The sequence below is a fragment of the Ornithorhynchus anatinus genome, chromosome 4, assembly GCF_004115215.2.
Source record: "Ornithorhynchus anatinus isolate Pmale09 chromosome 4, mOrnAna1.pri.v4, whole genome shotgun sequence".
In the NCBI taxonomy this organism is placed as follows: domain Eukaryota; kingdom Metazoa; phylum Chordata; class Mammalia; order Monotremata; family Ornithorhynchidae; genus Ornithorhynchus; species Ornithorhynchus anatinus.
Genome location: NC_041731.1, coordinates 25236427 through 25250256, shown reverse-complemented (window position 1 = coordinate 25250256; position 13830 = coordinate 25236427). Strand labels below are relative to the sequence as shown.

Sequence of the window (13830 nt, the reverse complement as noted above, 5' to 3'; positions counted from 1 at the left end):
GTGGGAGAAACACCCAGACAAGGTTCCATGTCTTAAATGAAGGTGGGGACTTTTACAATGACTTGGACTAATGTCGATTTTCTCCGAGCCACATCTTCAGAGCCCTGTGCACCTCTTCCCACTCCCCTGGCCTTCTGGAAAGGGAAAGGAGCAGGAGGGGAATTTATGGCTTCATTAGAAGGTGACTCACACTTTTACCTTATTAACATTCCTTTTTCTAGTGTTTAAAAGTCAGTGACATCTCTTTGAAGTGGGAATTTGGCCTTCTGCCTACTACTTGCTTCCCTTAATTTATACTTGGGTTCCGATTTCATTTTCCTCCCCTGAATTCCTTACTCTTTCTGCCTCTGGGATAGGAAACAGTTGTGAGAATGAACCTTGCGTCTGCCTGACCTCCTCTCTGCCTGTTGGGGAAGGGTGGGGGTTGTTGGGATAGAGGCGGCTGGGGAGGGGGAGACGTGGGGACGCAAGCCGGGGACCTTTCCCTTCATTTGAGGGGGAGTGGGGGTGATTCCGAGCTGGATTCTGCTCCCAAAGGGTAGGAGGTAGCTCTTTCCCTCTCACAGTTCTTGGGGAGGAGAACTGAGTCTGACTGGGTTCGGAGAGGTTCAGACCATTTCTGCCATCATCCATGCTTTCCTACCTATTGTACGTTCCCTGAGCTCCCAGCCCTCCTGAGTCTGAGGATGCTTGAGGCCTTTCAGTGTTGTTTGTGCCCAAGCAGGATCACTGTGGCAAATTGGTACCTCAACAGCAGCTCCCTGCCATGCTGCAGGGGGTGGCCTGGACCCTGGGTTTTGCAGATAGAGGTTCTACAACCCTGTCTGTGCTTTAAGTGTGCGGGGTGGGAGAGGCACTGTGGCCCTCATTCAGTCGCCAAAGTGGCTCTCCAGTGGTCCAGCCTCACACCCCTCTGCCCAGGGTGGTATTTGCCTATCGCTCCAATGACCCATGTCACCACAAGCGTGGCATAGTCCTGGTCTAGGAGGACACCAGGAGTCCCCTGGACCGAGGTCAAGAGTGGATGGGGACTCCCCCTGGCAAACAAGTGTGTGGGAGCAGCAGAAGCACTGTGGTCACAGACAACACTGAGAATTACTGACCTAATAGGCCCAGCCCACCACCACAGTCATGCCAGACCATGGTACAGAGTGGCCAGAAGCTGGACATTCCTAGGATAATCAGCGTGCTGTGTGATAGTTCTAGTGAGCAGGATGAAGGAGTGAAGTTTGGTCATCGAATTTCTTACCTCCGCTCCCAGGGAAATGCTCCAGTTCCCTGTGGAGGGGGTCCAACCTTGCCAGACTGTAGGGAAGGATATTCATGCTGAGTCTTATCCAGATGCTGTTTCATGAGCCAGAATTCTTCCCCTATGGGGATTGCAGATGATTAATGCCAACCAGCGGCATCATCCAAGCCCTCACAGAGTAGGGATGAGATGTTATTTGGCCAGATCCCTAAATGAGGGCTGGTGCAGCTAGATGGCAGTGATATCAATGGAAGAGGATTTAGTATAGTAATAATTAAGGTATTAGGTAAGCACTTACTATGTTCCAGGCACCATTCTAAGTGCTGGGGTAGCTGCAAGGTAATTGGGTTGGACACCGTCCCTGTCCCTCACGGGGCTCAAAGTCTTAATCTCCATTTTACAGATGAGGGAACTGAGGCACAGGGAAGTGAAGTGATTTGCCCAAAGTCACTCAGTCGACAAGGGGTGGGGCCAGCATTAGAACTCATAATCTTCTGACTCCCAGGCCCATGCTACTTTAGAATGAATCTTTGCCTTATCCAGCAGCCCACCTCTCCAGGTCCCATGCAGTTTTTCTGTCCCCACTGAACATGCTTCTCTGCCCCTCCCTTCACACCAGCAGCAGGGACACTGGGTGCGCAGGGAAGGGAGGAGGAAGGGAGGAAAAAAGAAAGAGGAGGAGGAGTTTGACTGCTAGTGGAGTAGCCCAGGAAGTGAGAGAAGCAGCAGAGGTGAGCAGCAGTGCCCTCCACAAACCCAAAGTAAAACATACTTTTTTCCCCTTCAAATGATTAATGGCATTGATTGAGAACTTACTGTGTGCCCTAATGGATAGGGCACAGGCCTTAATAATCATAATAATAATTATGGTATTTGTTAAGTGCTTACTATGTGTCTGGCCCTATACTAAGCGCTGGGTTAGTCTAACCCAGCAAGCAAGCAAATCGGGTTGGACACAGTCCCTGTCCCACATGGGGTTCACAGTCTCAATCCCCATTTTACAGAGAAGGTCACTGAGGCACAGAGAAGTGAAATGACTTGCTCAAGGTCACACAAAAGACAAGTGGCTGAGCCGGGTGTAGAACCCATGACCTTCTGACTCCCAGGGCCAATGCTCTATCCACTAAACCATGCTAGAGTCAGAAGGACCTGGGTTTAAATACCAGCTCCACTGTGGGCAAGTCACTTCACTTCTCTGTGCCTCAATTACCTTATCTGTAAAATGGGAATTAAGGCTGAGCCCCACGTGGGACATGGACTCTGTCCAACCTGATTAGTTTGTATCTACCCCAGCGCTTGGTTCATTCATTCATTCATTCAATCATATTTATTGAGCGCTTACTATGTGCACAGCACTGTTCTAAGCGCTTGGAATGTACTATTCAGCAACAGATAGAGACAGACCCTGCCCAGTAATGGGCTCATAGTTTAAACAGGGGAGACAGACAACAAAACAAGTAGTCTGATGTAAATATCATCAAGATAAATAGAATCATAGATATATACACATCATTAACAAAATTAATAGAATACATAATATATGCAAATATGCACAGTGTTGTGGGGAGGGGAAGGGGGAAGAGCAGAGGGTGGAAGAAGGGCGAATGGGGAGGGGAGGAGGAGCAGAGGGAAAGGGAGGGCTCAGCCTGGGAAGGCCTCCTGGAGGAGGTGAGCTCTCAGTAGGACTTTGAAGAAAGTTTGGCGGGTGTGAGGAGGGAGGGCTTCCAGGTCAGTGGTAGGACGGGACGTAGGACATGGGTCAATGGTGGGACAGGCATGAACGAGGGACCGTGAGGAGGGGAGCGGCAGAGGAGTGGAGTGTACGGGGTGGGCTGTAGAAGGACAGAAGGGAAGTGAGGTAGGAGGGGCCAGGTGATGGAGAGCTTAGAAGCCAAGAGTGAGGAGTTTTTGTTTCATGCGAAGATTGATAGGCAACCACTGGAGGTTTTTGAGGAGAGGAGTGACATGCCCACAGTGTTTCTGTAGGAAGATGATCCGGGCAGCGGAATGAAGAATAAACTGGAGCAGGAGAGACAGGAGGATGGGAGATCAGTGAGGAGGCTGACATAATAATCCAGTTGGGATATTATGAGAGCTTGTACCAGCAAGGTAGCAGTTTGGATGAAGAGGAAAGGGCAGATCTTGGCGATATTGTGAAGGTGAGACCGGCAGGTGTTGGGGATTGGATGTGTGGTGCTTGGTACAGTGCTTGGCATCAAGTAAGCACTGAACAAATATCATAAATAAAAACCAATTGGTAGACACACTGCCCACTATAAGTTTACAAACTAGGGGCAGAGTCAGACAATTATTTATAATATATAATTTTAAAATATGCACATAAGTGCTGTGGGGCTGAGGGTGGGTTGAATACCAAATGAATGCCCTAAGGTCACAGGTCCAAGCCCATTGACCACAGAAAGGAGGGGGAGCCTGGGGAAAGAGGGCTTACTTGGGGATGGCCTCTTGGAAGAGATGTGACCTTAGAGGTGACCCTTTGGGAGCAAAATCAAAAGGATTGTGGACTTTTGACAAGAAAGAGAGGGTGGGCATCTCACAACAAACACACCAGAGAATGGAGAAGGTATTTATTGATGACTCTGCTTTTTTAAAAGTGGAGCCTGAATGGGAAAGGGCATTTTAAGAACTGCTGGGGAGTGGTACCATTCACACTTTAGTGTATGTAGCCTGCAATACCAAGGCACCTGTTATAAAGTTTTATGGGAAAGTAAATAGAACACAACTCCAACTTTGTCAGTCCCATGGTCCATCCAGCTCAAGATTTGGGCTCTGAGAGAATTCTTCCAGAAACTGTGTTAATTAATTTTTGTCTTGAAACCCCATCCTCATAGTCAGGGACTGACCAGAAAGTCCCCCAACTTTCCCCTCTGGTGATCAATCATGAACCTAAATTCTTTAAAATTTAAGGCACTTTTCTTTGAATTTTTTCAAGCCTAATGAAGTCCTTTTTTTAAAATCCATGTTAAGGAGAATTGGAAAGCAAATGTGAGATCAAGGCCTGCCGGTGGAATGCTTGTCATCACAGTGCATTTCCGTGAATTTAAATCTTATCTGCAATTCTGTGCTTGCCACCCCACCCTGCCCCTCCCCTCCCCACACCCATTTCTGGGAAATTCAACTAATTTCACCAAACCTGTTTCACGGAGCCTTTCTCCACGTTCTAAAGATCACATTATCCCTCCTCATCTCCCATGCCCCACCCCCCATAACCTTCCATAATCCAGCATTTTTAATCTGCCAGCCCTAGGCACAAAGAAGGCCATTTACTCACACTCCCTCAGGGACCAAGCCAAAGTGCAAAGGCCAGCAACTAGAACAACACCTGCTAATTCTGTTGTATCCTGCAAGGGTTTAGAACAGTGTTCTGCTTATAGTAAGTGCTCAATAAATAGCAATGATTGATTGAATGATCTCAGCGGGGGTTTTGAACCAGAGACTGGACAAGCTAGAAGGAAGGTGCCTGTGCCAAAGAAAACCATTTTGGTAAGGTCTGAAAAAGTTAGGGACATTGGTATGTCTCCACCCTTCAGTGCTTCTCGTTGACAGAAGCAGCAGCTTGCTCTAGTGGATACAACACTGGCCCCGTGGGTCAGAAGGACTTGGGTTCTAATTCTGGCTTCGCCACCTGTCTGCTACATGACCGTGGGCAAGTCACTTCTCTGTGCCTCAGTTACCTCATCTGTAAAATGGGGATTAAGACTGTGAGCCCCACGTGGGACCTTGGACTGTGTCCAACTTGATTACCTTATATCGACCCCAGTGCTTAGTATGGTACTGACACGGAGTAAACATTGAACAAATATCATAAAAATCCATATATAAGAGCAGTACCAAAGTTGCCCTCAGGCCTGGGCTCTCTGTTACTTCACCAACCAGGACCAGTCCTATACGATCTAGTCAGATACCAGCTCGGAGACATAAGGGATATGTCAATCTCACGGCCATCCATATTGGGGAAGGATGGGGCCAGTCCCCTTGCCACAGGGGCCTTAGGGACCAGGTGGCCAGATGACTCATCGATATTTGAGGCTCCATCCCGCCACCTGAATTCATTCATTCAATAGTATTTATTGAGCGTTTACTATATGCAGAGCACTGTATTAAGCGCTTGGAATGTACAATTCGGCAACAGATAGAGACAATCCCTGCCCAGTGATGGGCTCACAGTCTAATGCGGGGGAGAAAGCAGAATGGCCTAGGGGCATCCTATGGGGTCTTGCTTTTGGCTGTGGAGGCCAGAGAGAAAAGACTGCCCCTTCCCAGGACCTCTTCTCCAGTATGATCTCCACTGGACGGGCCCATAATAAAAACTGTGGTAATGTGGCCTAGTGGAAAGAGCAGAAGCCTGGAAGACAGAGGACCTGGATCTAATCCTGGCTCTAATGCTTTGCCTGCTATGGGCCTATGGACCTTGGGCAAGTTGTGTAACTTCTCTATGACTCATTTCTTCATCTGTAAAATGGGGATTCAGTATCTGTTCTCTGTCCCACTTTGACTGTGAATCCCAAGAGGGACAGAGGCTGAATCTGACTTGATTATCTACTAAGATTAGTTCACAGTAAGCGCTTAGTGAACACCATTACTATTATAAATGCTTATTCTATGCCAGACATAGTGCTAAATGCTGGGGTAGGTGTAATCAGATTAGACAGTCCTTATTCCACATGGGGCTTACAGTCTAAGAGGGAAAGAGAACAGGAATTTAACTTCCATTTTATAGACGAGGAAATAGGCATAAAGTTTTGTTGTTTTTTAATAATATTTGTTAAGTGCTTATTACATGCCAGGCACTGGTCCAAATGCTGGGGTAGATTCAAGATAATCAGGTTGGACATAATCCATATCGCACAGGGGCCCTCACAGTCTTAATCCCCATTTTACAGATGAGGTAATTGAGACCCAGAGAAGTGAAGTGATTTACCCAGTGTTATACAGCAGACAAGAGGCAGAGCTGGGATTAGAATCCAGGTCCTTTGATTACCAGGCCCATACTCTTACACTTAGCCACATTGCTTCCTTAAATTATGGAAGTCAAGTGACTACTAAGCCCCACTGTTCCTCATCTCCACTCCCTTCTGCCTCGTCCTGACTTGCTCCCTTTGCTCTTTCCCCCCTCCCAGCCCCACAGCACTTTTATTTGTATTGATGTCTGTCTTCCCGGGCCCAAACTGTAAACTTGTTGTGGGAAGGGAATGTCACTATTCATTGTTGTAGTGCGCTTTCCCAAGTGCTTAGTACAGTGTTCTGCATATAAGTGCTCAATAAATATGATTAAATTGAATAAATGAATCATCAACAATGGAAACGAGTGCTTACTATGTGCAAAGCATTCATTCATTCAATCAAATATATTGAGTGCTTACTGTGTGCAAAGCACTGTACTAAGCATTTGGGAGAGTTCAATGCAACAGACCCATTCTCTGCCCACAGTGAGCTCTTAACCTAGAGCAGAAGACAGACATTAATCTACATAAATACAGAATACTGTACTGAGCGCTTGCAAGAATACAACACAACAGAGTTGGCAAACATGTCCCCTGACCACACTGATCTTACAGTCTAGAGGGAGAGATATTTAATATAAATAAATTATATATAATTAAAAGATAGTTACCTAGTAGTGAAGGGTGGGCCAGGAAGGGGTCTCTTGTAGTCTCCCAAGCACTTAGTACAGGTGCTCTTAACAAGGTAAGTGTTCAATAAAAACAACTGATTGCCCAGGCACACAGGAATGTGGCCTGGACAGGATTAGAAACCAGGCCTTCTGACTCGATCAATCAATCAATCATATTTACTGAGCGCTTACTGTGTGTAGAGCACGATACCAACCCCTTGGGAAAGTACAATGCAACAGAGTTTGTCGCACATTCCCTGCCCGCAACGAGCTTACTCTCTAGGAGGGGAGGCAGGCAACAAATACCATCATTATTATTATTCTAGGAAAGAAGCAGCATGGCACAGGGAATAGAGCACTGGCCTGGGAGTCAGGTCATGGGCTCTAATCCCAGCTCTGCCACTTGTCTGCTGTGTGATCTCGGACAAGTCACTTCACTTCTCTGGGCCTCAGTTCCCTCCTCTGTAAAATGGGGATTGAGACTGAGACCTCCACATGGGACAGGGACTGTGTCCAATCTGATTTGCTTATATCCATTGCAGTGCTTACAACTGTGCCTGGTACATAGAAAACGCTTAACAAACACTATATAATGATTATTATTATAGAAGCAGCGTGGCTTAGTGGAAAGAGCATGGGCTTGGGAATCAGAGGGTTCTAATCCCTACTGCCATTTGTAAGCTGTGTGACTTTGGGCAAGCCCCTTTACTTCTCTGTGCCTCAGTTACCTCATCTGGAAAATGAGGACTAAGACTGTGAGCCCCATGGGGGGCAAGCTGATTGATTACCTGGTGCTTAACACCAGTGCTTAGAACAGTGCTTGGCCCATAATAAGTGCTTAACAAATACCTTCATTGTTATTATTATCAGCGTAAGAGGAGGTACCTGGCTGTGGGCTCGCTAAGCTGAGAAGCAGCGTGGCATAGTGGAGAGAGCCCTGGACCTGGGAATCAGCAGGGCATGGGTTCTATTCCCGGCTCTGCCACTTGTCTGCTGTGTGACCATGGGCAAGTCACTTAACTTCTCTGTGCCTCAATTACCTCATCTGTAAAATGGGGATTAACTGTGAGCCTCAAGTGGGACAACCTAATAACCCTGTATCTACCCCAGTGCTTAAAACAGTGCTCTGCACATAGTAAGCGCTTAACAAATACCAATTTTTTTTTCCAACTCCCAAGCCCGGGCTCTTTTCCACGAGCCAAAGACTGTGAGCCTCATGTGAGGCAACCTGATTACCTTGTATCAACCTCAGCGCTTAGAACCGCGCTTGGCACATAGCGCTTAACAAATACCATCACTGTTATTATTCTTATTAAAATGGGGACGGAGACTGAGAGCCCCACGTGGGACAACCTGATGACCTTGTATTTACCCCCAGTGCTTAGGGCAGCGCTTGGCACATAATAAGCGCTTCACAAATACCATTATCCTTCTTCTTGTTCTTTCCCCCGCCCCTGGAAGCAGCGTGGCTCAGTGGAAAGAGCCTGGGCTTTGGAATCAGAGGTCATGGGTTCGGTTCCCAGCTCTGCCACCTGTCAGATGTGTGAGTGTGGGCAAGTCACTTTTCTGGGCCTCAGTTACCTCATCTGTAAAATGGGGATTAACTGTGAGCCTCACGTGGGACGACCTGATTACCCTGTACCTCTTAAAACAGTGCTCTGCACATAGTAAGCGCTTAACAAGTACCAATATTATTATTATTATCCATTGTCCCCGCCCCCTGCCCAGGCCCCGCCCCCGCCGCCTCGGGCCGGGCTTCGGGCCGGTGTCCGAGGGGGCGGGGGAGGCGAATTTGGCTCCTCCCGCCCCCCTCCCGCCCCTTTGGGGAAAGGTTGGGCCTCCGAGTTTGCGCAGTGCCGCTGTTGGCTGTTGGCTGTTGGCTGTCGGTTGTCGGCGGCGGCTGCAGCCCGAGCGCTGTGACCCTTGCTCCGGTTCGGCCGTCCCGGCGGTGTCCGCCTCGGCCTGCGGTCCCGGGCCCTCCCGGGATCCCTTCTCCCCGCCTCTGCGCCGCGGTGGTCCCATCCATCCATCCATCCATCCATCCAAGGTGCGCGGCCGAGTGGGGCTTCGCCAGCAGGAGCAGCAGCAAGAGGGATCGCGGTGTGAGCTGCCCCCGCTTCTCCCCGGCCGCGCCAAGGACGCGCCTCCTGGGATCCCCGCCCGGGCTCGGATCCCCCCGCGCCCCCCCGGTCAGGGCTCGTCCCCGGAGGCGCCGCTCCCCCAACTGGCCTCGTCGCCACGGGACACGAGGGGTTGAAGCTTGGGGTGGCCCCCCCCAGCCCGTGTCCCTCCTCCTTGGCGCCGTCCCTCGCTGCTCGCCGGGGTGACCCCGGGGCGGGGGAAGAGGTGGAAGGGTGAGCCCCAACCCCCCAGGCTTACGGCGCCCCCTCCCACCCCCTATTGCCTCCAGCGGTCAGCACTCGTCTTTGCTATCCTCGCCCGCAGCCGCTTTCTCCCTTCTCTCTCCCTCAGTGGGAGATGGAAGAGAGAGAATCAGGATTTCCTTTTTTTTCTTTTTAGCTCTAAGCCCTAGGGTAGATACAAGGTAACCAGGCTGGACACGGACCATGACCCATGTGGGGCTCATAGTCTTAATCCTCATTTTACAGATGAGGTAACTGAGGCAGAAAAGTGAAGTGACTTGGCCAAGGTCACTCGGGAGACAAGCGGTGGAGCGGGGACCAGAACCCAGGTCCTTCTGACTCCCGGGCCCATGTTCTATCCAGTAGGTCCTTAGGACTGATTTCCTTAGACTGTGAGCCCAGTGTGGGGCAGGGACTGGGTCCAACCTGATTATACTGTATCTACTCAAACACTTAATACAGTGTTTGGCACATGGTTAATAAGTCCTTAAATGTCATTTTAAAAAAAACACACTGCTGGCCCTTGAGGTACTTGGGTCCACACACCAATAGTAAACAATACAGTCCCTTCCCTTGAGGAATTTTCTGTCTAATTTATTATTATTATTGTTTTAGGCACTTACTATATGTCAAGCACTGTTCTCAGGACTGGGGTAGATAAAAGGTATTCAGATTGGACACAGTCCCTATCCCACATGGGGCTCAAAGTCTGAACTGGAGAGAGGGGGATTTAATCCCCATTTTTCAGATGAGGCAATTGAGGCACAGAAGTTAAATGACTTGTCCAAGGTCACACAGCAGAAAGGTGATGGAGTCAGGATTAGAACCCAGGTTCTCTGACTCCCAGACCCATGCTCTTTCCACTAGGCCATGCTGCTTCCCAACTGGGGAGAGAAGAAGAGGGCTGGCAAAGCCACTGTCCCAACTTCACTTTCTTTCCCTGGGCTGGCATGGAGGGGCCCACACAGAAAGGGTTAGGGGAATCGTGGGCTCAGCCATCTATTAGGAATGAGGAATACCAGGAATGGAAGATATGAGACTGTGGAAAACGTGTGCAGGAGAGAATTATTCCCTGGGACCACTGGTCACAGCAACCCAAGGGAGCCCCAGGAGAAAAGGAGGGACTGGTGATAAAAGAAGGGTACCTCTGCCCAGAGTCCCAATTGTATTTTGGGTTGTGTTACGGAGATCAGTGCCTTCCTTATTTTGGGTGATAAAAATGTTTGAAATGCTTTGTGTTAGACTAGCCCCGCAGGTGAATACTAGTCAACTCCCCCCATTTTTATAATATTAGTTAAGCACTTAGGATGCATCAAGCACTCTTCCAAGGGCTGGGAGTAGATAAGTTAATGAGGTCAGACACACCCCTTGTTTTACTCTCTGAAGTCATGCCAGACTGGCTCAGTTTCGGGACTGATGCAGCCAGGACTCTCACGGGGCACTGGGGTAGCCCCCAAAAGCCCCAGGTTGCAAGGACTTCAGAATGGCATATTGTTTCCAAGTGCCCCAGTGGCAGTTTCTGCACACTCAGTGCTTTGGTGCTGCCCAAGCCCTGCTTGGTCATGTGTTACAGAGATTTAAGTGCCCCGTCCTCAAGAGGCAGGGAACGGATCAGGGATCTTGGGACTGGGCATGACCCTGGATCAGTCTATAAGGTCTGGTACCATCCCCCAGAGGCAGAGACCTTCCATCAAGGAAGACCAAGACCCAATCCAAACCCAAAGCCAAGGAGCTTGAGCAAAACTGGGCCTTCAAGCTGCAGGGAAGCAGAGCTTGTGATCTTCTACTCCTCTACAGGAAAAACAACAAACCGAGGCCTGTTCAACCATTCTCTTCACCTGCCTAGTCCACTGGAAACCCCTCCTTGGGGATAACTTTTCCAGGAAGTAATTTTCTGGACTCTGCCCTCTCCAATTTAAATCAGCATGATTGTTGAAGCAGTAACCGCAGTCCTGGAGACCTTAGAGTGTTTGTTCAGTGCCATTGGTCATGGTTAGTGGTTTTCAGTGCCTCTGGTTCCAACTTTGTGTCATCAGAATGAATCCCACCCCAGAGGAATGCTGGGTAAATCCTGTTCTTCACTTACCTCCCACCCACTTTGCATAACCAATTTGACCCATCTGTGCTCTTTGGAGCACCTTAGCTTTAGTTTGGAAATGCATTATTTCAGCATCAAGTTTCCCAGCCACCTTAGTTTGAGTTGCATTGTGTGAGTCTGAGAATTTTGATCATGTAGTAGACCCTTGGACTCCTTCATTGCCTTAGACTGATCCTGCGGGCAAGACACATTAACCATTGTATTCACCGGCCCTGTGTCTTCAAGGAGGCAGGGCAAGAGGGCAGATCCCATCTGATTGCAGCATGTTTGCTCCTGCTTGGTCTTAGCAGACCCTCTAGACTATAAACTCGCTGTGGGCAGGAAATGTGTCTACCGACTCCCTTGCCCAGACGCTTAGGACAGTGCCCTGCCCTCAGTAAGCGTTCAATAAATACTGTCGATGAGGATAAGGAGGACCCTGATCCTTCCTCCCAGGCCCGTGGGGTACAGCGAGGACCTGGGGTCTAATCCCAGCTCCTCCACCTGTCTGCTGGGTGGCCTTGGGCAAGTCACTTCACTTCTCTGTGCCTCAGTTACCTCACCTATATAACAGGGATTGAAACTGTGAGCCCCGTGTGGGACATGGACTGTGTCCAAACCTGATTACCTCATACCCACCCCAGTGTTTAGTACAGTGCCCAGCACAGAGTAAGCCCTTAACAAAAACGATTAAAATGAAAAAAAAGCAAGGAACCCGCGGAAGGCTAAATGTTTTGACTCACGGGTTGCCGGTTGTGTTGCAGGGAGCCGCCACCCGCACCTCATGGCATCCACGCTGCGGCTGCTCACATGGGATGTGAAGGACACGCTGCTGCGGCTTCGCCGACCAGTGGGCGAAGAGTATGCGATCCAGGCCCGAGCCCACGGGCTGCAGCTGGAGCCGGCAGCCCTCAGCCAGGCCTTCCACCAGGCCTATAAAGCCCAGAGCCAGGACTACCCCAACTATGGCCTGAACCGGGGCCTGAGCTCCCGCCAGTGGTGGACAGACGTGGTCCGGCGGACTTTCCTGTTGGCCGGGGTCTCCGATGCCGCAGCCACCGATCCCATTGCTGACAGACTCTATCGAGACTTCTGCAGCGCTGGCAACTGGGAGGTGGTGGCAGGGGCTGCGTGGACCCTGCAGCGGTGCCGGGAGCGGGGCCTGCGCCTGGCCGTCATCTCCAACTTTGACCGACGGCTGGAGGAGATCCTGGCCCAGTGCGGCCTACGGCAGCACTTTGAATTTGTGCTGACCTCCGAGGCGGCAGGCTGGGCCAAACCAGACCTGCGCATCTTCCAAGAGGCCCTGCGCCGCGCTCATGTTTCCCCCACGCAAGCCGCCCACATAGGGGACCATCTCCTGAATGATTACCAGGCCGCCCGGCGGGCTGGCATGCACAGCTTCCTGGTGAAGGGGTCGGAGCCGCCCTCCCCCGGGACGGGAGCCGTGCCCTCAGACCACATCCTACCCACCCTTCCCCATCTCCTGACTGCTCTCGACCACCTGGAGAGCTCAAACCTGAGTCACTGACGACGTACGCAGGAACTGGGCGGTGCCGAAGACATTTAGAGCAGGGAGCCATGGGGGTACGGCAAGCTGACGCGGCTAAAACTACCTTTTAAAAGACCCACCAACTCTCCCCAGAGTTAGACATGCACCCTCAGTGCCACCCTGCAGCTCAGGACAGTTTCCTGAAGCCTGTGGGAGCACCTACACTCCAAGCCAGGAAAATTGAAAAATTTTACCTCTGTTTGTGCTTTCTTCTACCCGTGTGAATCCCTTAAACACCTTGAACACCCCCAAACACCAGCAGTTTGCCAGCTGGTGGCTCAGGTCGGGGCTGGGGAGGGAGGAAGAGAGGGTCGCTCCGTGCCTAGTCCAGGTCCTGCGTCTGAGCTCACCGGCGGAACCTCAACTAATCAGGCAGGCCAGGCCCCGGCCACTAACTCTCTGCAGCCACATCTGGTTCGGCCTGCGGGCCCGGCGACTTGCTCCCCAGTTTGGATACTAGTCAGAATGGACTTAAGATAGATCAGAAGATGGGTGAGGGTGAGGAGGTCTAGCCAGCCTCATCTCTCTCCTGCCCTATATGACTGCGAACCAGAGGCTGAATCCCCAAAACAGGGACTTTTCCTGCTGCTCTTTTCCAAGTGACGTGGTGTGGGAGGGGTCTTGCTTGCCTTACCACACTTTTGGAGCAGGGGTCACTACCACTGGCAGCTCCTCTCACCCAGCCTCCAGCTTTTCTCTGTTCTTGGTTCTTCCCGGCCCTCCAGGTTTCCTTGACTAGTATAAAGTCAGTACTCCTAGGTGAAGAGGAGTTCCTTGCTGCAGTCACCTCTTATTCTCCTTGGCCTCCCTGGCTCCCTTTTTTTTTCTGAAATGGTATTTGTTAAGCATTTACTGTGTGCCAGGCACTGTACGAAGCACTGGGGAAGATACAAGGCAATCAGATTGGATTGGACACAGTCTATGTCCCACATGAAGCTCACATTCTTAATCCCC

General features: G+C 50.4%; 1 protein-coding gene across 1 annotated transcript; it reads left to right on the top strand.

Annotated features, from left to right (window-relative positions):
* The first annotated feature begins 8761 nt into the window (after positions 1-8761).
* HDHD3 (haloacid dehalogenase like hydrolase domain containing 3) lies at positions 8762-13082 on the top strand. Its single transcript, XM_007667313.3, has 2 exons — positions 8762-8931; positions 12089-13082. Exon 2 carries the CDS (start codon positions 12109-12111, stop codon positions 12853-12855), a length of 747 nt encoding a protein of 248 aa, XP_007665503.2. The 5' UTR covers positions 8762-8931; positions 12089-12108; the 3' UTR covers positions 12856-13082.
* The last annotated feature ends 748 nt before the right edge of the window (positions 13083-13830 follow it).

Coding starts and splice junctions, on each gene's coding strand:
- HDHD3 (XM_007667313.3), top strand. CDS start 12,109: ATGGCATCCACGCTGCGGCTGCTCACATGGGATGTGAAGGACACGCTG.